Source organism: Ochotona curzoniae, unplaced genomic scaffold, assembly GCF_017591425.1.
Source record: "Ochotona curzoniae isolate NIBS_2020 unplaced genomic scaffold, NIBS_Ocur_1.0 contig_3498, whole genome shotgun sequence".
Lineage (NCBI taxonomy): Eukaryota > Metazoa > Chordata > Mammalia > Lagomorpha > Ochotonidae > Ochotona > Ochotona curzoniae.
In genome coordinates, this window is record NW_024465885.1 from 46502959 (window position 1) to 46522250 (window position 19292).

General features: G+C 45.1%; 1 protein-coding gene across 2 annotated transcripts in view; it reads left to right on the plus strand.

The window, feature by feature from the left end:
* Window positions 1-19292, plus strand: part of MORC3 (MORC family CW-type zinc finger 3) — a 52478-nt gene that overhangs the window by 21437 nt on the left and 11749 nt on the right. For both annotated transcript variants that reach the window (XM_040980799.1, XM_040980798.1), the window contains exons 5-10: window positions 494-641; window positions 3652-3799; window positions 5283-5411; window positions 5588-5707; window positions 8707-8804; window positions 14030-14134. In XM_040980799.1, the coding sequence (XP_040836733.1) occupies window positions 494-641; window positions 3652-3799; window positions 5283-5411; window positions 5588-5707; window positions 8707-8804; window positions 14030-14134 (748 nt within the window). The remainder of the gene's footprint in view (window positions 1-493; window positions 642-3651; window positions 3800-5282; window positions 5412-5587; window positions 5708-8706; window positions 8805-14029; window positions 14135-19292) is intronic.

A 19292-nucleotide genomic window follows, 5' to 3' on the forward strand; every position in this document is an offset into this window, starting at 1 on the left:
AGCTTTTTATTTATTTTTTAAAGATTTATTTATTTTTATTGGAAAGTCAGATGTATACAGAAAGGAGGAGGAGAGACAGAGAGGAAGATCTTCTATCTGCTGATTAACTCCCCAAGCTGCTGCAATGGCTGCAGCTGAGCCGATCCAAAGCCTGGAGCCAGGAGCCTCTCCCAGGTCTCCCACACAGTGCAGGATCCCAAGGCTTTGGGCCGTCCTCTACTGCTTTCCTAACCACAAGCAAGGAACTAGATGGGAAGCGGGTGGCTGGGATTAGAACTGGTGGCCATATGGGATCCTGGCATGTGCAAGGCGAGGACTTTAGCCATTAGGCCACTGTGCTGGGCCCGGTGCTTATTTATAAGCTCAAAGTGCCATGTTAAAGCTTATCAGATGATTTTGGAAATAGCTTTTCTGTTATTTAAATTCATTGGCGTGCTTTCCATATCGTAACTCAAAAACACATTGATGATCTTAGTCTTAACTTCGGATTTACGGCAGATGATTAATTTAACAGAATCGAAAGCGAGCCTTGCTGCAATTCTGAAACATTCTTTGTTTTCTACGGAGCAAAAGTTACTGGCAGAGCTTGATGCTATCATGGGCAAGAAGGGGACAAGGATCATCATTTGGAATCTGAGAAGGTAAATGCAGACCTCAGCTGTTGTTGATCATTTGGGAAATAGTGTTCTTAAGTGTGTCTCAGCACACAGACTGGAGATATGTGAAAGGACACTTTGCTTAGACATGGTTCACGATTTGATTTTTCTAGGGGTATTTTACAGAATCCACTCTGCCCTCATTTTGAGGTATTTTGATACTGTTAAATCCTGTTTTTGCCATTTAGTCTGTTAGCTTTCTGTTCTGCTGTCCTACTGTCTTCTCAAAAAAACTAAAGAAAAAAAAAAAAAGACATAGTCCTGCTTAGAAAGTTAAGGAGAAACCCTTGTTCATTTATCCCTTTCTTAAGTAGGATTTAGCATCTGTTGAGTAAAGTAATATAGATGAAATTTTGTGTTGGTAAAAATCTGTTGCAGATCAGAGTTTTAAAATGTAGGATTAATGTACAGCATTGAGAAATCCCAGGTGGAAGAATAAAGCACCAGTGGTGGTTAGCCTGAAATTGCTTTGTTTTCTTTTTGGAAAAAAAAACAACAAAAACACAGAAACATTTTTAAAATTTATTTTTATTGGAAAGTGAAATTCACAGAGAGGAGAGACAGAAAGATCTTGCATCTGCTTATTCATTTCTTAAGTGGCTGCAGGTCCCAAGGCCTTGGGCCACAAGCAGGGAACTAGAAGGGAAATGGAGCAACCAGGATACAAACTGGATCCTGGCACATGCAAGGCGAGGATTTTAGCCATTAGGCTACTGTGCTGGGCCTGAAAATTCATAGTTACTTGAAGAGCTGAGAGACAGGATCTTCTTTCTGCTGACTCCCCAAGTGTCCTAAAAGTTGAGGATGGGTCAGACCAAAGCCAGGAGCCCAGAGCTCGGTGGGGCTCCCCAGTGGATAGTAGGACCCAAGTACTTCCACTGCCACATGCTGCCTAGGTCCTAGCAAGAAGATGGATTGCAGCTGGGCCTTGAATCAAGCACTCTAAATATAGAATGTGTGTGTCCCAAGGATGGCTTACCTGCTCTTCCAAACACTTGCCCCTTTTTAATTTTGATTCTTCCTCTGAGGACTTTTATTTATTTATTTATTTATTTTTTTTTGTGGTTGGTGGAATTCTCACTAAAAGTTTTTGAGATCATTGTAGACTGATGTGCTGTTGTGAGAAGTAATCCTGGGCTTTTATGTACCTTTTGCCCAGTCTTTTTAAACACGTAATAGTGCATTGGTACTAGCAGGTTCTTGACTTTGACACGGTGATGATCCATAGCACCTTCCATCACCAGAAGCATTGCTCTTTTAGAACTATAGCTATTTCCCATCCTTATAATCCCTGGCACATTTCTGATTTGTTCTCCATATCTTTGTCATTTAAAAAATTTTTTAAAAATTCATTTTAATTTTCATTGGAAAGTCAGAGTTACAGAAAAGATACAGAGAAAAATCTTTTGTCTGCTGGTTCACTTCCCAAGTAGCCACAATCGCTGGATCTGAGCCTATCTGGAGCTAGGAGCCTCCTCTGGGTCTCCTACATGGGTGCAGTGTCCCAAGGCTTTGTGCCATCCTCTACTGCTTTCCCAGACCCCATGCGTGGAGCTGGATGGGAAGTGGAGTAGCTGGGACACGAACCAGTGCCCATGTGGGATCCCGGTGGATTCAAGGCAAAGATTTAGCCACTAAGCTATCCTATCAGGCCCATTTTAAGAATGCTATGAAAATGAAGTGCAGGAGCCGGCACCATGACCCAGCTGGTAATCTCTGCCTGCAAGCTCCAGCATCCCTTATGGTGCCAGTTTGTGTTCTGGCTGTTCTGTTTCCAATCCATCTCCCTGCTTAAGGCCTGGAAAAGCAGGAGAGCATGGCCCATGCATGTCCTTGGGACCTCTGTCCACATGTGAAAACAGGAAGGAACTCCTGGCTTTGGATCAGCTCAGCTCCAGCCATTGCAGCCATTTGGAGACTGAACCAGCAGATGGAAGATCTTTCTCTCTGTCTCTCTGTAAATCTACCTTTCCAATAAAAAGAAATGAATCTTAAAATATTATTTTATTGGAAAGTCAGATTTATAGAGTGAAGGAGAGATGGAAAGATCTTCTGTCCACTGGTTCACTCCCCCAAGCAGCTTCAACAGCTGGAGCTGAGCCGATCCAAAGCCAGGAGCCAAGACCTTCCTCCAGGTCTCCCAGGCAGGTGCAGGGTTCCAAGGCTTTAGGCCATCCTCGTCTGCTTTCCCAGGCCACAGGCAGGGAGCAGGATGGGAAATTGAGCAGCCGAGACATGAATTGGCACCCATATGGGATTCTGGTATGTGGAAGGCAAGGACTTTAGCCACTAGTCTACTGTGCTGGGCCCATGAGTCTTAACTTTTTTAAAAAATGTAAAATGATGGGCCCAGTGCGATAGTGTAGTGGTTAAAGTCCTCACCTTGCACACGCCGGGATCCCATATGGGTGATGGTTCTAATCCCGGCAGCCCTGGTTCCCATCCAGCTCCCTGCTTGTGGCCTTGGAAAGCAGTGGAGGACTGCCCAAAGCCTTGGGGTCCTGCACCTGCATGGGAGACCTGGAGGAAGAGCTCCTGGCTCCTGGCTGTGGATCGGCTCCTCTGTGACCATTGCGGCCGCTTGGGGAGTGAACCATCGGACGGAAGATCTTCCTCTCTGTCTCTCCTCCTCTATGTATATAGTCTTAATAAAAATAAATTAATCTTTAAGAAAATGTAAAATGTAGTAGGAATCCTTGGGATTGACATTTTTTTTCATTTGCTGTAATTTTCTGATGATTCATTAAGGTTCTTGTGTGTGTTTGGTTTTCCCCTTTGCTGAGTGGTATTGCTTTGTGTACTAAAACATCTGATTGCTTAGAGTTACCTGTTACAAAAAGCTGTTCATGTTCACATGCAAGTTTTGGTAGAAATATAGTCTTCATTTGTCTGAGGTAAGCAGACAGGAGTGTCATGTTTATACTGAATGTATTTTCTTGCTTATAATGCTGCAAATAAGTAAATCGTTTTTTCTTTCTGAAAATTGTTTTTATAGCTACAAAAATGCAACAGAGTTTGATTTTGACAAGGATAAATATGACATCCGGATTCCTGAGGATTTGGATGAGGCGACTGGCAAAAAGGGATACAAGAAGCAGGAGCGAGTGGACCAGATTGCCCCCGAAAGCGACTATTCCCTGAGGGTGTGTGCTCGGCCCTGCGGACCCGAGTGACAGCTAGTGCGATGGCCGGGAGAGTGTGTGTGATAGAGGATGCCGCTCTTCTCAGATTTACGAACTGTTCATTAGCTCACGTGTTTGATTTGCTTAGAAAATATTTTTTAAGTTACAAAATGGTCAGATTTATAAAAGTACTGGTATAGATTATGTGAATGGGTGATGCTGGAATCATTGTGTCAGTAAGATGGTCATATTCAGTTAGGAAAACCCAGATTCAGAACCTTAAAAGAATGTTTATAATGTAGCAATACATTGCTAATCTCACTTGTTTTTCTAAAGCAATAAATTGTAAGTTATGGTGTTCTTTATTCAATATTGTGATAACTATGTCTAAAACAACTTTAGATCTAGGTATGTAGTTAAGTGTAAATAAGGAAATGTTTTGATAAAACCATGTTGATTAATGAAGAATGTTAAGCTTGTTGCTTGCTATGATAATATATGTTGCTTTTTGCTTTTTATTTTTTTTTTATTAGAGTTACTGCAGAACCCAGCTGAGGTTTTGTTTGGTGGTTGCAGGTTGCTGTGTGACTTGTTCTGAGGTCCTGGGGATTACAGGCACAGGCGCTTGCCGTGTTCCTGTGGCGCGTCCTGCCTGCTGAGAGCCTTGCCCAAATCTAACATGTACAGACGTGTTTCTTATGAATTTTATAAATGAGAAAACACTGCCTGTGAATTCAGGAGTTAGGAAGAGGAAGAGAAGTGTTGCACTTGCAGTTTGTGTTGAACCTTTAACAATCCTTTTTGAGTTCCTCAGTGCATTTTCTCCAGGGATTTCTGATAGCTTGGTGGCAGGCATGGAAGAACATGTGAGGAATTGTTATGGAATGCATATTATGGAAAAACTGAACTTTAAAGTAACCTACCTTTTAACTCCTTTTTTTTTTTTTTTTAGTGACCTCCTAAGTCATTTTTTTTTAAAGATTTACTTTTTTTTTTGGAAAGTCAGATAAGATATCCACAAAGGAGGAGAGAGGACGATCTTCCTTTTGATGATTCACTCCCCAAGTGGCTGCAATGGCTGTAGCTAAGCTGATCCGAAGCTAGGAGCCAGGAGTTTCCTCGGGATCTCCTATGTGGGTGTAGGGTTCCAAGGCTTTGGGCCATATTCAAATGCTTTCCCAGGACACAGGCAGGGGAGCTGGATGGGAAACAGGGCTGGCCAGGACAGGAAACGACGGCCTTATGGGATCCCAGTGCATGCAAGGCGAGGACTTTAGTAGCTAGGCTACCACACGGATTATGGGATCCTTCTGTCAATTATTTCTACAGACGATAGTTTATTGAGTTGATTCTGATGAGACATGACCAGAGTAACTAAAATAACTTTACAGTCTATGTTTTAATGAAGAATTAGTGGTTCCTTTTTTAAGACATCTAACTGATGTGGAGCAAATCTGTAGATAACCATTTAGAAAGGACAGATGCCATTATGTTCTTCCCGCAGGCTTACTGCAGTATCTTGTATCTGAAGCCAAGGATGCAGATCATCCTTCGCGGGCAGAAAGTGAAGACGCAGCTCGTGTCCAAGAGCCTTGCCTACATCGAACGGGATGTTTATCGGCCCAAATTTTTAGTATCCTTTGTTTTTCCCGGGGTGGTTCTCTGTGTGGCTGTGTGTCAGTCAGGCGAATTCCCCGTTGGCCGGTCTCTTTCCTGTTAACGGAGTCCCTGCTGCCCAGCTTTGCTCTTCTTTGTGTACTTTTGATCTGAGAGGGTAAAGTGTGTTTGTGATTTCCTTAACATTTTGAGACTAAAACAGTGAGAATTACTTTTGGATTCAACTGCAGAAATAAGGATCATTATGGGATAATGATGTATCACAGAAACAGACTCATCAAAGCTTATGAAAAAGTTGGATGTCAGTTAAGGGTAAGTTTAATGTTTGAAAAGGGAATGTCATCTTTTTTACATAAGCTAGAACAGTTTATGTTACTGGGTCAAATGTAAAATGATTTTACTATGCTTTTCTTTAAAATGTCAGTGCTTTTAATTAACATTAGTGTGGCATTTGAACTTTGTACTAATTTCTCATTTGATCTTGAACAATCTTGTGAGGGTGCAGAATATTTCCCATTTTATAGGTAAGGGAGAAACTAGGTTATGCAGCGATCTAGCAGTGAGTGTGGGAACGAGTCAGAATGGTCTGACTGTGTGTGGATATGGATCCTGTGGTTTCATTTTGCACAGACACGATGCCATTTCCTTGGTGCTGACTGCAGCAGTGGGAGAGCAGTCTCCAGGAGATGGTGTGCTTTGCTGGAGCTAGTTCCTGTAGGTATTAGAATTAACCTCAGTAACTTCCGTTGTGTTGGCATTCATTTTAGGATGGTCAACATGGCCTGCAAGGGCAGTCTGTCTGTCCATCCCTTACCTATTTGCATAAAGGAGCCTTTTCATTTTAACAATCTGTGCATTTGAAAGGTGGAGTTGATAGATAGAAGCTTTTTGTTCCACTGGTTCAGTCTCTTAAATGGCCACAGTGGCAGGAGCTGAGCTGATCTGAAGCCAGCAGCTATGAGCTGCTTCCAGGTCTCCATCTTGGGTGCAGGTGCCCAAGTACTTGGGCCATTTTCCATGTTTTCCCCAGATGCATTAGCCCGAAGCTGGATTGGAAGTGGAACAGCTGGGACTCAACACTGTTGCTGCCAGCAGTAGCTTAACCACTTTACAACATTAGCTCCTCATGGGGTGTTTGCTTCTTCTTCTTCTTTTTTTTTTTTTTAAGAAGTTCAGAATTCAGAGAATCAACCTTGTTAAAAAGGGTTTAATAAGACTAGGCATATAAAAATACAAAAATATTTGAATTATCTGATTTTCACCTTCTGTTCATTGTGTTTCATTTTAAATTCTTTGCTGAATGATGTGAACTTACCATGAACACTAACCAGCAGTCATTCACCCTGCTCCATCTCAGACCATGCATGAGCTCAGAATATAACATTTCTGTGCAAATAAATGAACTTTGCTGCCTTCTTTGCAACCGTTAATTGCAGTCAGAAGTTAAATGTAAAAATCTAGTAGCCATGCTGTAAGATAACAATGGCACTTATTCCGGGTTTCTGCTACACAACAAATTATGGTTTTTCCTTTTTTGTTTTTTTAAAGATTATTCATTTTTCTCAAAAGTCAGATTTACAGAGAGAAGGAGACACAGAGAAAGCTCTTCATCTGCTTTTTCACTCTCCAAGTGACCTCAATGGCTAGAACTGAGCTGATCCAAAGCCAGGAGCCTCTTTTGGGTCTCCCACATGGGTTTAGGATCCCAAAGGCTTTGGGCCATCCTCTGCTGCTTTCCCAGGCCACAAGGAGGGAGCTGGAAGGGAACTGGAGCAGTTGGGACGTGAACTGGCGCCATATAGGATCCCAGTGGATGTAAAGTGAGGATTTAGCTACTAGGCTATTGTGCTGAGCCCTGAATTTGCCTTGTATCATTTGTGAATTTGATATAATGAAAACATGGCCCATTTTTCCAGGCCAGTGAAGTCTGTATATTAAGCTTGAATATGTAAAGATAGGCTTGTTAAAGTAGCCAATGTTTGTCTTTACCAGCTGACGGGGATTCACATTCTGTGTGTTGAGTAAACATTTATGAAATAGGTATCACTTCATATGGTTTACCTTTCTTTGTGCTCTACATGCAACGCTGTTAACATCCAGAGCTTAGTTTGGTGAGAGGATGAAGGAATCCTGCAAGTAGCTGAAGGGGCTTCTTGGAAAAAGGGGTGAATTAGATCTCTTGGTCACTTTGCTGCTTTGGAGATGGTGGGCAGGACTGTCCAGATCGAGTGAACATTTACAGACACGGGGAAAGTCCTTGGCAGTGGCTGACGGAGAGCAGTGGACTGAGGAGCTGCAAAGGACAGCGTGTGGTGCCGAAGGAAGGGGGCTTTCCATGGAGCGTCCGTAGAACAGGATGCAGAGATGCAGAATAGGCTTCCGGTTCAGCGTCTTCATGACCAGCACTTAAAGGGGCTAACTCTGCAGACTGAACCTGAACATGGTTAGCAGTTGGATTTGTAACTTGGGTAAATATGTCACTGTCCAGCAGCAAGGCACTTGGTACATGAAGCAGATGAGCACACACACGGTTTACTGACTGATGGTCAACAGCCAAAGTTTATCAATAGCAAAAGACTTTTTTTAAAGTTTTATTTTTATTTTTATTGTAAAGTCAGATATATAGAGAGGAGGAGAGACAGAGAGGAAGATCTTCTGTCCGATGATTCACTCCCCAAGTGAATGCAATGGCTGGTGCTGTGCCAATCCGAAGCCAGGATCCAGGAACTTCCTCCAGGTCTCCCACACGGGTGCAGGGTACCAAGGCTTTGGGCCATCTTTGACTGCTTTCCCAAACACAAGCAGGGAGCTGGATGGGAAGTGGAGCTGCCGGGACATGAATTGGCTGCCGGGATTAGAACCGGTGCCCATATGGGATCCTGGTGCATTCAAGGCGAGAACTTTAGCCGCTGGGCCACTCCACAGGGCCCAGCAAAAGACTTTTAAAGACTGAGGATCTTGTAGGCCTAAGGAGGAGGATCTGAAACAGGATGCCATTTCCATGCAGGTGTGCAAGGGGTTGGGGAGGTTTCAGTCAGTGGACAGTATCTTTTTGTAATAGGCTAATGATTAAGCAGCATATGCTAGAAGAAAGGCCTCTTGCATTTGCTGTCATGGCTTGAACATTAGGGAGTTCCTAGGTCCATGCTTTTTTATTCCAGCTGCTTCTGGACCTTTGCCCTGTGTGGTTGGAGTTTTCCACAAGATAACAGCTGGTTATGGTCTCACACTGGTGGGGTTCCTTGTTGTCCTCCCAATAATCATGGCTTATGTTTAAATGCTGATTTCATCTATTTATTCATTTGTTTCAGGCAAACAACATGGGTGTTGGAGTAGTTGGAATTATAGAATGTAATTTCCTTAAGCCAACTCATAATAAGCAAGATTTTGATTACACCAATGAATACAGGTATGTAACCTATTTAAGTTAGTGATTGCAACAGGAAATGGAATAGCAATAAATAAATAAATAATAAACGTAGGCATTTGGGCCTGGCATAGTAGCCTAGAGGTTAAAGTTCATGCTTTAAACACGCTGGGATCCCATATGGGTGCCAGTTCCAATCCTGGCAGCCCTGCTTCCCATCCAGCTCCCTGATTGTGGCCTCGGAAAGCAGTGGAGGATGGCTCAAAGCCTTGGGACTCTGCACTTGTGTCGGAGACCCGGAAACCTGCTCCTGGCTTCAAATCGGCTCAGTTCTGGCCGTTTTGTGGCCACTTGGGGAGTGAACCAGCAGATGGAGGATTTTCCTCTCTGTTTCTCTTCCTCTCTGTGTATCTGACTGTCCAATAAAAATAAATCTTTAATAAAATAAAAGGCATTTACTTAATTTTCTTCAACTTTGGCCAGAACTCATCAGTAATGCTGGTAAAAAATGCTACTTTTGATGTATTCATTTTGCTTCTGAGATGGAAAAAGATGGGTTCATTGATATTGTCTCACTCATACATTTTCTGAAAGTTCTGTAGAGTGGTGATGGTTTTGCTATTAAATATGAAGTTATCCATAAGACGGAAAGAACTTTAGCCAGATAAACTTGTAAACATTAAGAGGAGTCAGTCGTTTTTGTGGGGACCTAGAAGGCTGGCACGTGCTGTTATGAGCAGGCAGCTTAGCCCTTTCGGGGTGGAGTGGGCTGCAGCCCGTCTGCAGAAGGCGCTGTGCAGTGGAGGCTGTGGGCTGGTGGCATCAGCAGGGAGTGCTGGAGTGCAGGCTGTGCTGTGACGGCCAGTCTCCATCTCCCTGTGTGCCTGAAGGGCTGTGTCCAAAGCGCAGCAGTTGAATGCTGCACTGGATTTGAACCTGAAAGGCAGTAAGTTGAGAACTGACACAAACAAAAAGCTGAAAGTTTGTTCTCAATATTAGTGAAATTTATAAGCACCTTTTAAAACTGGTTAAGGAAAAAAAGGAGGAAATACAGGTTTTCCATAACCTAACCGAAATGGAGGTCATTGTATGATCTTGCTGACGCAGAGACCTAAGCAGTAGGCGAACGTCACTTTGGATGACCCAGACTTTTTAATTTTGGAATTGAATTAATCTTTACTGTTTAAATTTCTGTTTTCATCTGTTTAAAAAGCAGAGAAATAGAAGTGTTCTGTTTGCTGCTTGCTCACATTGCTGTAACAGGGCTGGGCCAGGCAAAATTGAGGAGCCCAAAGTTTTACTTTGGTTTCCCACACGCTGACAGACAGACTGGTGACCAGGTACTTTAGCCATTGTTCGATGCCTCTTGGGATACATTAGCAGGAAGCTGGATTGAAAGTGGAAGAACCTGGACTTGAACTGGGCACTCCCATGTGGGATGTGGGCCTTCCGAGCATTGACTTAAGCTGCTAAGCTGCAATGCACATCCCTGGTTTATTTTAGAAAATTCCCATTTACTGAATTTGGACATTGAAAAGTTGCATCAGGGCCCGGCGCGGTGGCGCAAGTGGTTAAAGGTCCTCGCCTTGCACGCCCGGGATCCCATATAGGCGCCGGTTCTAATCCCGGCAGCCCCGCTTCCCTTCCAGCTCCCTGCCTGTGGCCCGGGAAAGCAGTCCAGGGCGGCCCAAAGCTTTGGGAACCTGCACCCGCGTGGGAGACCCGGAAGAGGCTCCTGGCTTCAGATCGGCATAGTATCGGCCGTTGTGGTCACTTGGGGAGTGAATCATCGGACGGAAGATCTTCCTCTCTGTCTCTCCTCTCTGTATATCCGCCTTTCCAAAAAAAAAAAAAAAAAAGTTGCGTCAGTCTCATACAAATCTTTTTTTTTTTTTTTAACATTTATTTTTGGTATGGAAAAAGATGGGTTCATTTAGCCCATGAGCATGATGGCTCAATGGCCAATTCTCACCTTGCAAGTGCCAGGATCCCATATGGGTGCTGGTTCATGTCCCTGCTTCTCTACTTCCAATCTAGCTTCATGTCTTTGACCAGGGAAAGCAATAAAGAACGGCCCAAAGCCTTGGGACCATGTACCGGCGTGGGAGACCCAGAAGAAGTTCCTAGCTCCTGGCTTTGGATTAGCTCTGCTCTGTCTGTTGTGACCAGTTGAGGAGTAAACCAGTGGGTGGAAGATCTTTTTCTTTGTTTCTACTTCTCTGTAAATCTGATCTGCCTTTCCAATTAAAAAAAAAATCTGTTATTTTTACTTGAAAGGCAAAGTTACAGACACATCGATAGACACAGAGAGAGAGAATTTCCACCCTCCGGGTTCATTCCCCAAATGGTGGCACTGGCTGGAGCTGAGCCAGTCTAAACCCAGAAGTTTCTTCTGGGTCTCCCCCATGGGTGGACGGACGCAAGGGCAAGGGCCATCTTCTCCTGCTTTCCCAAACTGTTTGCAGGGAGCTGGATTGGAAGTGGATCAGCCGGGACTTGAACTTACTTTTGTTTGGGATATCGGCACTATAAGCTGAAGCTTAGCCTACTGTGCAATGGTGCTGGATTCAACATGCAGCTCTTTTTTTTTTTTTTTTTTTAAGATTTATTTTATTTTTATTGGAAAGTCAGATATATAGAGGAGAGGAGACACAGAGAGGAAAATCTTCTGTCCTTTGAGTCACTCCCCAAGTGGCTGCTGCAGCCAGAGCCGAGCCGATCTGAAGCCAGGAGCCTGGAGCCTCTTTTGGATCTCCCACGCGGGTGCAGGGTCCCAAAGCTTTGAGCCATCTTGAGCTGCTTTCTCAGGTGACAAGCAGGGAGCTGGATGGGAAGCAGGGCAGCCAGAACTAGAACCGATGGCCATATGGGATCCTGGCAAGGACTTTAGCCACTAGGCTAATGTGCCAAACCTCCTACACACAACTTTTTAAAGATTTTTAAATTTAAATGTCCGAATTATAGAGAGGGAGAGGCACAGAAAGAGATCTTCCATCTGCTGGTTCATTTGCCAAAACTACCCAGACTGTGACAGGCTGAAGCCAGAAACTTCATCTGGGTCTCCCATGTGAGCGGAAGTGTCCCAAACACTTTGTCCATTCTTTCCTTTTCTCAGGCTATTAGCAGGGAGCTGGAAAGGAAGTGAAACAGCTAGGATATTAAATGGCACCCATGTGGGATGGTGGCTTTGCGAGCAGCGTCTTAACCCTGGGCCACAGTGCTGAGCCATTTGATTATTTTTACACGAACCAATAGCTTTTTATATCAAAGGTTGGATTGTTGTATGGTGGGAAAATGATTATCTTTCCTGAATGCTAAATAAGTTAACTGTTCATGTGGACAAAATTGACCTAAAACTCCCGCCTGTGGAGTAAAAATCAGTTTCAAGTATCTTCACCCTAAATGAAAACCAAAAAGGAAAGAAAACTGTTTTCGTGACCTTTTCAGTAGGGCACAGAAGTGCTGATCGTGATGGGCCAGAAGTGGAGCAAGTGAAGGTGAGAAGGCTTTATAGCAGGTGTTGACAAGAGCCGAGGCAGTACATGCCCCCCTGTACGTCTTGCTGGCAGGTGGAGAGACTGTAATAGCCTGTTGAGTAAGGCTGCACTTCAGTGCAGACCCTGTGGCTTTGCAGGTACTGCTTCCAGACGTGTTCTCAATTGGAGTTTGTACAGTCTCATGGCTTGAGGAATCAGAGTTTGAGAAGAGAGATGTGAAGAAAGAAGACCACCAACAACAAAAAAAGAGATGCAAAGAGTCAAAATGGAATGCCAAGTTTAGGAGCAAAGATTTGTTCTTATTTTGACATTTATGGTTGATAAGGGGAATTGTTGGAGAAGGCTAAAGCGGGCAGGAGGTGTAGGAACCTGGCTTCAAGGCTTAGGCGCTGGTTAAGATTCGTGCATACCTGTCTGAGTCCCTGGTTTGATGCTGTGTTGTAGCTTGCAGCTCCAGCTTCTTGCCAGTGCAGACACTGGGAGGCAGTGGTGACGGCTCAGGTAGATGGTGCTTGTGCTCACATGGGAGATCGTGCTTGAGCCCCTGTTCCTGGCCTTGACCTCAGTCTGGTTCTGGCTGATGGCTCATTTAAATAGTCATCCAATCCCTGCCTCCCTCTCTTACAGTGTTGCTTTGTGTCTCTATCCAGCACATAAATAAATAAAGTGAACAGGGGGAAAGTTAGAGATAATTTATAAGGTAATAGCCATGTCTAATAGGAACCTGCCAGAGTAGAAAATGCTGAAGTCTTGATTTTTTTAAGCTTTATTTTAAATTCAGAATTTTTCATTTTCTGGGACTTGTGTTCAATGTACATGGCTTCATTTCATTTCACTTGAAAGGCACACATTACTAGTTCACTCCCCACATACCGGCAGCATTGGGACTGGGCCTCTGCCTAAGTGCCTGCAATTTTAGGGCCAGAGCAGGCCAAAGCCAAGAGCCCAGAACCCATTCTAGGTCTTCCACGGGATAGCAGGGTTGTTGGTACTTGAGCTCTTACCTGCTGCCTGTACAAATATGTACAGCAGGAAGCTGGATTGGAAGCAGAGCCAGGATTTGAACCCAGGCATTCCACTATGGGATGCAGTGTTGCAAGTGACATCTTAACCAGTGAACAGAAAGTTCTGCTTGGGCTGACACTGGAATGTGGTTAGTGACACGGCCATCCACTGTGAGCACTGGTTGAGTCTTGCCTGCTCTGCTGCTGTTGAGCTCCCCTCAGTGTACCATGGGAGGCAGCTGTGTGGGTCCTGGCATCCAGGTCAGAGACCCCAGTACAACTCTGGGCTTTCGACTTTGGTCTGTGCCAACCCTGGCTGTTGGGGCCATTTTCAGAGTGACCCAGCAGATAGAAGATCTCTTTGTCTATCTCTCTGCTTGCACAAAAGAAAATAAAGAAGTGGTCAGAGTTTTTATTGTGGAACACAAGCTGTTTTGAAGTGTTCCTGTTGGTAGTTTATTTTTACATCCCAGGAGTTTGAGTTCCAATTGGAATTGAAGGTTGTAAGCTGCTTCTTTGGGCTTGAGCTATAAAGGCTGCTGGGTCTCCCTGATCGCATTTTCTCAACACGGCCCTAGGTAACTGAGAGAAGTTTCCCGGGGGCAGTTACTGTACTTTAAATATTCTGTTCCGATTTAGAAGGTTCTAGTCCTCACAGTGTCCATGTGTTTGTATAAATAGATGGTTTATGCTTTCTTGCATTTGCAAAGATTTATTTCTATATTAAAGTTTTTCTTAAATGGATGTTGTAATTTACTCCTTTAAGGCTTACAATACAAGCACTGGGAGACAAACTGAATGATTATTGGAATGAAATGAAAGTGAAGAAAAATTCAGAATATCCTCTAAATTTGCCAGTTGAAGATATACAGTGAGTATATTCTTTTAAAAGAGAAAAACTTCACTCTGATACTAAAATGTGGTATTTATAGAATATTCTACAAGGTTACAACTCCAACTTAGCATCGTAAAACTTTGTGCAACATGAGTCAGCACAGCACAGAGTAGATGAAGGGGTGTAGACATGTATGCTTTGTATACATTCAGGAAGCAGTGGTTGAAAAACTGTTACCTTGACCCATTAGGTTAATTTCTTTTTTTTATTATTATTATATTTTTGACAATCTTTACATAGTTAATTAGGGTAATAAGGTTCAAGAGCTATAGGAAGGTGGGTAAGACTATTATTTTCATATTGTTTCTTTCATGTATCTGAGGTAAAGGGAATATTGAGGGAGAAGCCCCACCCAGTTTCGCACCCACCCCAGGTCCCGGATATGGGGCATGCTCTGAGATACTTGCACAAGTGGTTTCGATAGTTCACCAGTTATGAGTCAATGCCAATCTCACCACTCCGAGCACGATGAGGTTGTTGAAGAATCCGCTGATTGACACAGTCCCTAATAAAGTCTCCATTTACCCAGTATTTCGCTGCTAACACATAGCTGAGGTAGTTGATTGACTTGTTCTATCTTCTGTCTTTTTTTGGTTAAGGTTCTGAGTCTGGCATTTCGATTGGGGAGATGCCCAAAGAAACTTTGTCTGAGGTGTTCCCAGACCAGATTCTTGTGTGTTCTAGCAAGCACAGGGCACAGTCCATCGCCCTGATCAGCAGCTGGTGGTTGCAGTTGCTGGGTTGGTTCTGTTTTCAGACCCGACTTCCACTGGAACCAATGGGTGTTACAGTCCAGCCTGGTTCTGCCCAGCATATACTCGGCCCTCGCATAAACCAGTGGGAGCTGCAGCCTAGTCAGAGCGACTCGCAATAACCCCCACCAGGCCCGTCCCCTACCCTGGTTTGCCAGTATGTGTAGCAGACTAGTCAGTCCAGTCTGTCCCACATCCCATTTAGCTCTTGTACATGTCGATGGCTATTAAAGCTTAGTTCCATCTAACAAGCTCCACTATCTAGCCTTCACGAATGTTGTTGAGTGCCTCTCTGTCTAGCCACCCCAGCCCCTGTCCTAGTTTTCATGCCCTCCCGTGGAAGTGGTAACCCAAGAGGGAGGAGCCCACTATTTCCCTCCCAGGTCTCTCTCACTCCCAGATTATGCATTCTCCAGATAGTTCTGTGGTTTGACTTGACAGAATTAGCCCTCAGTGCCAGCTTCTGCCAGCTGATGCTGTGGCTAAGCCCAAACAACCCTCGCCCACTCTAATTTTGTTTGTACCAGTAGGAACAATCAGCCCAGCCTGGCTTTTCCCTGATCTAGTCCACATGAGGCACACAGGTGATGTAGCCCTGCTTAGTCTGGACTGCCCCCATCCCAGCTCACACTCTCCAGTGGGAGTAGCTGTCCAGCAAGGGAACCCCCCCCCCTTATTCTCCCTGCTGGCTTGGCCTCCTCCCTTCCTGGTTCTCATGCATGCTGATTGGGTGCTGCAGTCACATCTGGTTCAGGCAACCTCACCTTGGCATTCCGTATTGTGGACTGGTTTTTGTCGTGACCAAACTTGGCTCGACCCACACTCTGTTCTGGTGCTTGGATTTGCCAGTGGATGACGTGAACTGATTCAGCCTGGTCTGCCCCTGACCCATGCCAATTGTATGCCAGTGGGTAACTTTTCATGGCCTGTTCTGAGCTGTTTCCTATCATGCTGCTTGTGCTTACCTGCAGGGACTGTGTCCTGCCAGAGGAGTTGCCCAGGCTACTTCATCAGAACCCCTTCCAATGCCAGATTTTGCACATACCAGGGGTTCATGAGCGAGGCCTACTCAGTTCACCTCCTGTCATAGCAGAAACAGTGGCTTTTCCTGACTGGCCTTTAACTCAGTCTGGTTCTTGCTGTTGGATGTTTCAGCCCAGCCATGGTTTGTCCATACCCACGTATGGCTCACATAAGGCTCACTAGGGGTTGAGACCTAGCCTAGTCCATCCCACATCTACCCTGGTCCTCCAGGACACCAGAGGGTGTTGGGGTCTGGCCCAGCTTGGTGTATCCAGTGCCAGTCCACACTTTTGCCAAGGGAGACTATATCTGTATGCTGATCAGAACACAGCCCCCATTCCAGCCGACACGCCCCTTGGTGGGAACCTCCAACCAGCTAGGGTGTCCCTTTGCTCCCCATCAGGGCCTGTTCCCAGCCATAGATGATGCACATGCCAGTGGTTGCTCTGACTCAGCTTGGCTCAGCCCCTCACCTGTCCAGGCCTCTGCCTAAGACACTGTGGCTTAGTGTTCCTAACTCATGTAGACCAGTAGGTGCAAGAGCCTAGCTTGGCATGACCTGTGCTCCATCCTGGTTTCTAGTTTAACTTGTGGGCTAAGGTTTGCTCAGTCCTGCCTAGTACATCGTGCTCCATTACCAATTCACACAATGGCCAGCCATTGGATCTACTTTGCCCAGCTTGTCCAACCCCCAGGTCTGGATCACATGTTCACCAGCGGGAGCTGAGACTCGCCAGGGGAGTTTCCCAAGTTCCTCCACTTGATCCACTCCCAGACACAGTTCTCATACATGCCATTGGGTTTAGGCCAGTCCCAGAACAGTCTGGCCTTCCATTTGGCCATGTATGTGAGCTGGTGAACGCTGCAGCCTGGCCCACCCCACACCCTATTCAGGATGCACAATTGGGTGCTGCTGCTCTGACCAGTCCAGACTGTTGCGGGTTCCCTTACCTGTGATTGATGGCAAGCTCCTTGGTTATAGTTAGATTAGTCGATCACCACCCCGACTCTTGAGCTAACCCGTGGGGCTAGAATTTCTACAGGATGTGACCCACCCATCCCTCACAGAATCTACCCCCGGATATGGTTCTAGAGTGCTAGTTAATGTCATTGCCCTATATAATGTGACCCGTCTGCTGATCCATCATCATGTCAGGTAACATGATATAATTCTGCAGCACAAGCCATAAGCCATAGCTTCTGCATGAACTGGTGTTCGGTGCTCAGCATTGTTAAGTGATTACAAGTTGTTCAAAGGAAGAACTTTGTCATTGGGAATCTTAAGGATTGACTCACATCCCTTAAGCACAGTGGGTTCAACCTGGAGCTGCCTAAGCAGTGATTCAAAGAACTAAAACCCGAGAGCTCCCCAGCCGGGCAGCCAGCAGGCGTGCACATGGTGGCTGGCGCCCAGGATCCAGACATGAGACATCCTGTCCCAGGACCCACTTACAGCCAAGAGGCTGCAGGAAGTTTAAACTCCCAGGCCCAATGTTGTGCCCCTCCCCAATCCCATCCACTGCTCAATGAGGCCGGCAGACCTCTCCTCGGTCGGTGTACTCACCCCAAAGGGAGCAGTCCCTGGAGCCCAGACAGGCCCGGGGACAGCTTACTACGTGCACGTGGTGACTGGCGTCCAGGATCCGGGCATGAGATGCCCCGTCCTGAAACCCAGCCATTAGGTTAATTTCATGATTCACTAATGGATTACATCTAACTGTTTGAAAAACTTTGAGTGTAGTAGAATTACATTCTGAAGCCAAACTTGAGTTGAGTTTCTAATTCTTCTAAGTAACCATGTGGCATTTAACATACTACCCAGGCTCCTTCCTATAAGCTTCTGTCCTCATGACACTTCCTCCAGTTGTCTGGTGCTTGACAAGGACTTCCTGACATATGCATATTGATATTCTCGTAACTGAGTGAGCAAATCCATCTACACTCGTACATAGTGGAAAACAAGGCTGAAGTTCAGTGCATGCATTTCTCACTGTTTTTTTTAAAACAAATTTATGTGTTTGGGGCCTGGCAATGTGGCTTAGCAGCTAAAGTCCTCACCTTGAATGCGCTGGGATCCCATATGGTTGCCGGTTCTAATCCCGGCCGCTCAACTTCCCATCCAGCTACCTGCTTGTGGCCTGGGAAAGCAGTCGAGGACGGCCCAGAGCTTTGGGGCCCTGCACCTGTGTGGGATACCTGGAGGAAGTTCCTGGATCCTGGCTTCGGATTGGCACAGCATCGGCCGTTGTGCTCACTTAGGGAGTGAATCATCGGATGGAAGATTTTGCTCTCTGTCTCTCCTCCTTTCTATATATCTGACTTTCCAATAAATAAATAAATCCTTAAAAAAAATTTATGTGTTTGAAAGACAAGGTGATAGAGATCTCCCTGCTGGCTTATGATGATCCGTGCTGAAGCCAGTAGCCAGATATTCCATCTGCATCTTCCATAGGAGTAACAAGAGACCCACGTACCTGGGCCGCCATATGGTGCTTTCCCAGTTTTGTTAGCAGGGAACTGAATTGGAAACGGAGCCACTTTGAAAAAGCACTTGGATATGGGATGCCTGTGCCTTAATGTGCTGTGCCACGGTTCTTGTCCCCATCCGTGTCATTTTTTTTAAGCTGAATTCTTTTTAAGACCAAGTGACAGATCTTCTCACTACTGGTTCACTGTTCCAACTCACACAACAGCTGGGGCTGGATCGTGTTGCTGCCAGGAGCCAGGAATGTCCTCCAGGTCGCCCAAGAACTTGACCCTTTGTATTCCCCTTGTGGGGCATGTGTTAGAAACTGAATAAAAGTAGAAGCAGGATTCGACTTTTTGCTTTCTACTGTTGTTTATCAAATCTGAAATAGTGATGTAATGTGGTATGCTACAATGCTCACTGTAGATTCTATGTGTTATTCCTCCCCCCCCCCAAGTATCTGTATATAAAGCTATAAATTTCTGCTAGCAGCAGGCGCAGTGCCTTATCAGGCTAATCCTCCACCTGCAACATAGTATCCCACATGGGCACCAATTCCTATCCTGGCTCCTCTACTTCCTGTTCACCTTCCTGCCTAGGGTCTGGGAAAGCAGCTGAGAATGGCACAAGTCCTTGGGGTCCTTCATCCATGTGGGAGATGGGGAAGAGGCTCCTGGTTCCTACGTTTGCATCAGCTCAGCTCTAGCTACTGTGGGCACTGGGAGATGAACCAGTGGATGGAAGCTGTCTCCCTCTCTGTAAATCTGCCTTTCAAGTAAAAATGAAAACGTCGTATTCTGAAATAAAGTGTTAATTTTTACTTTATCAATTTCTGGATTGTTTTAAAGTTTTACATTAATGTGTAAATAAGATTTTGAAAACTGGCTTTAAA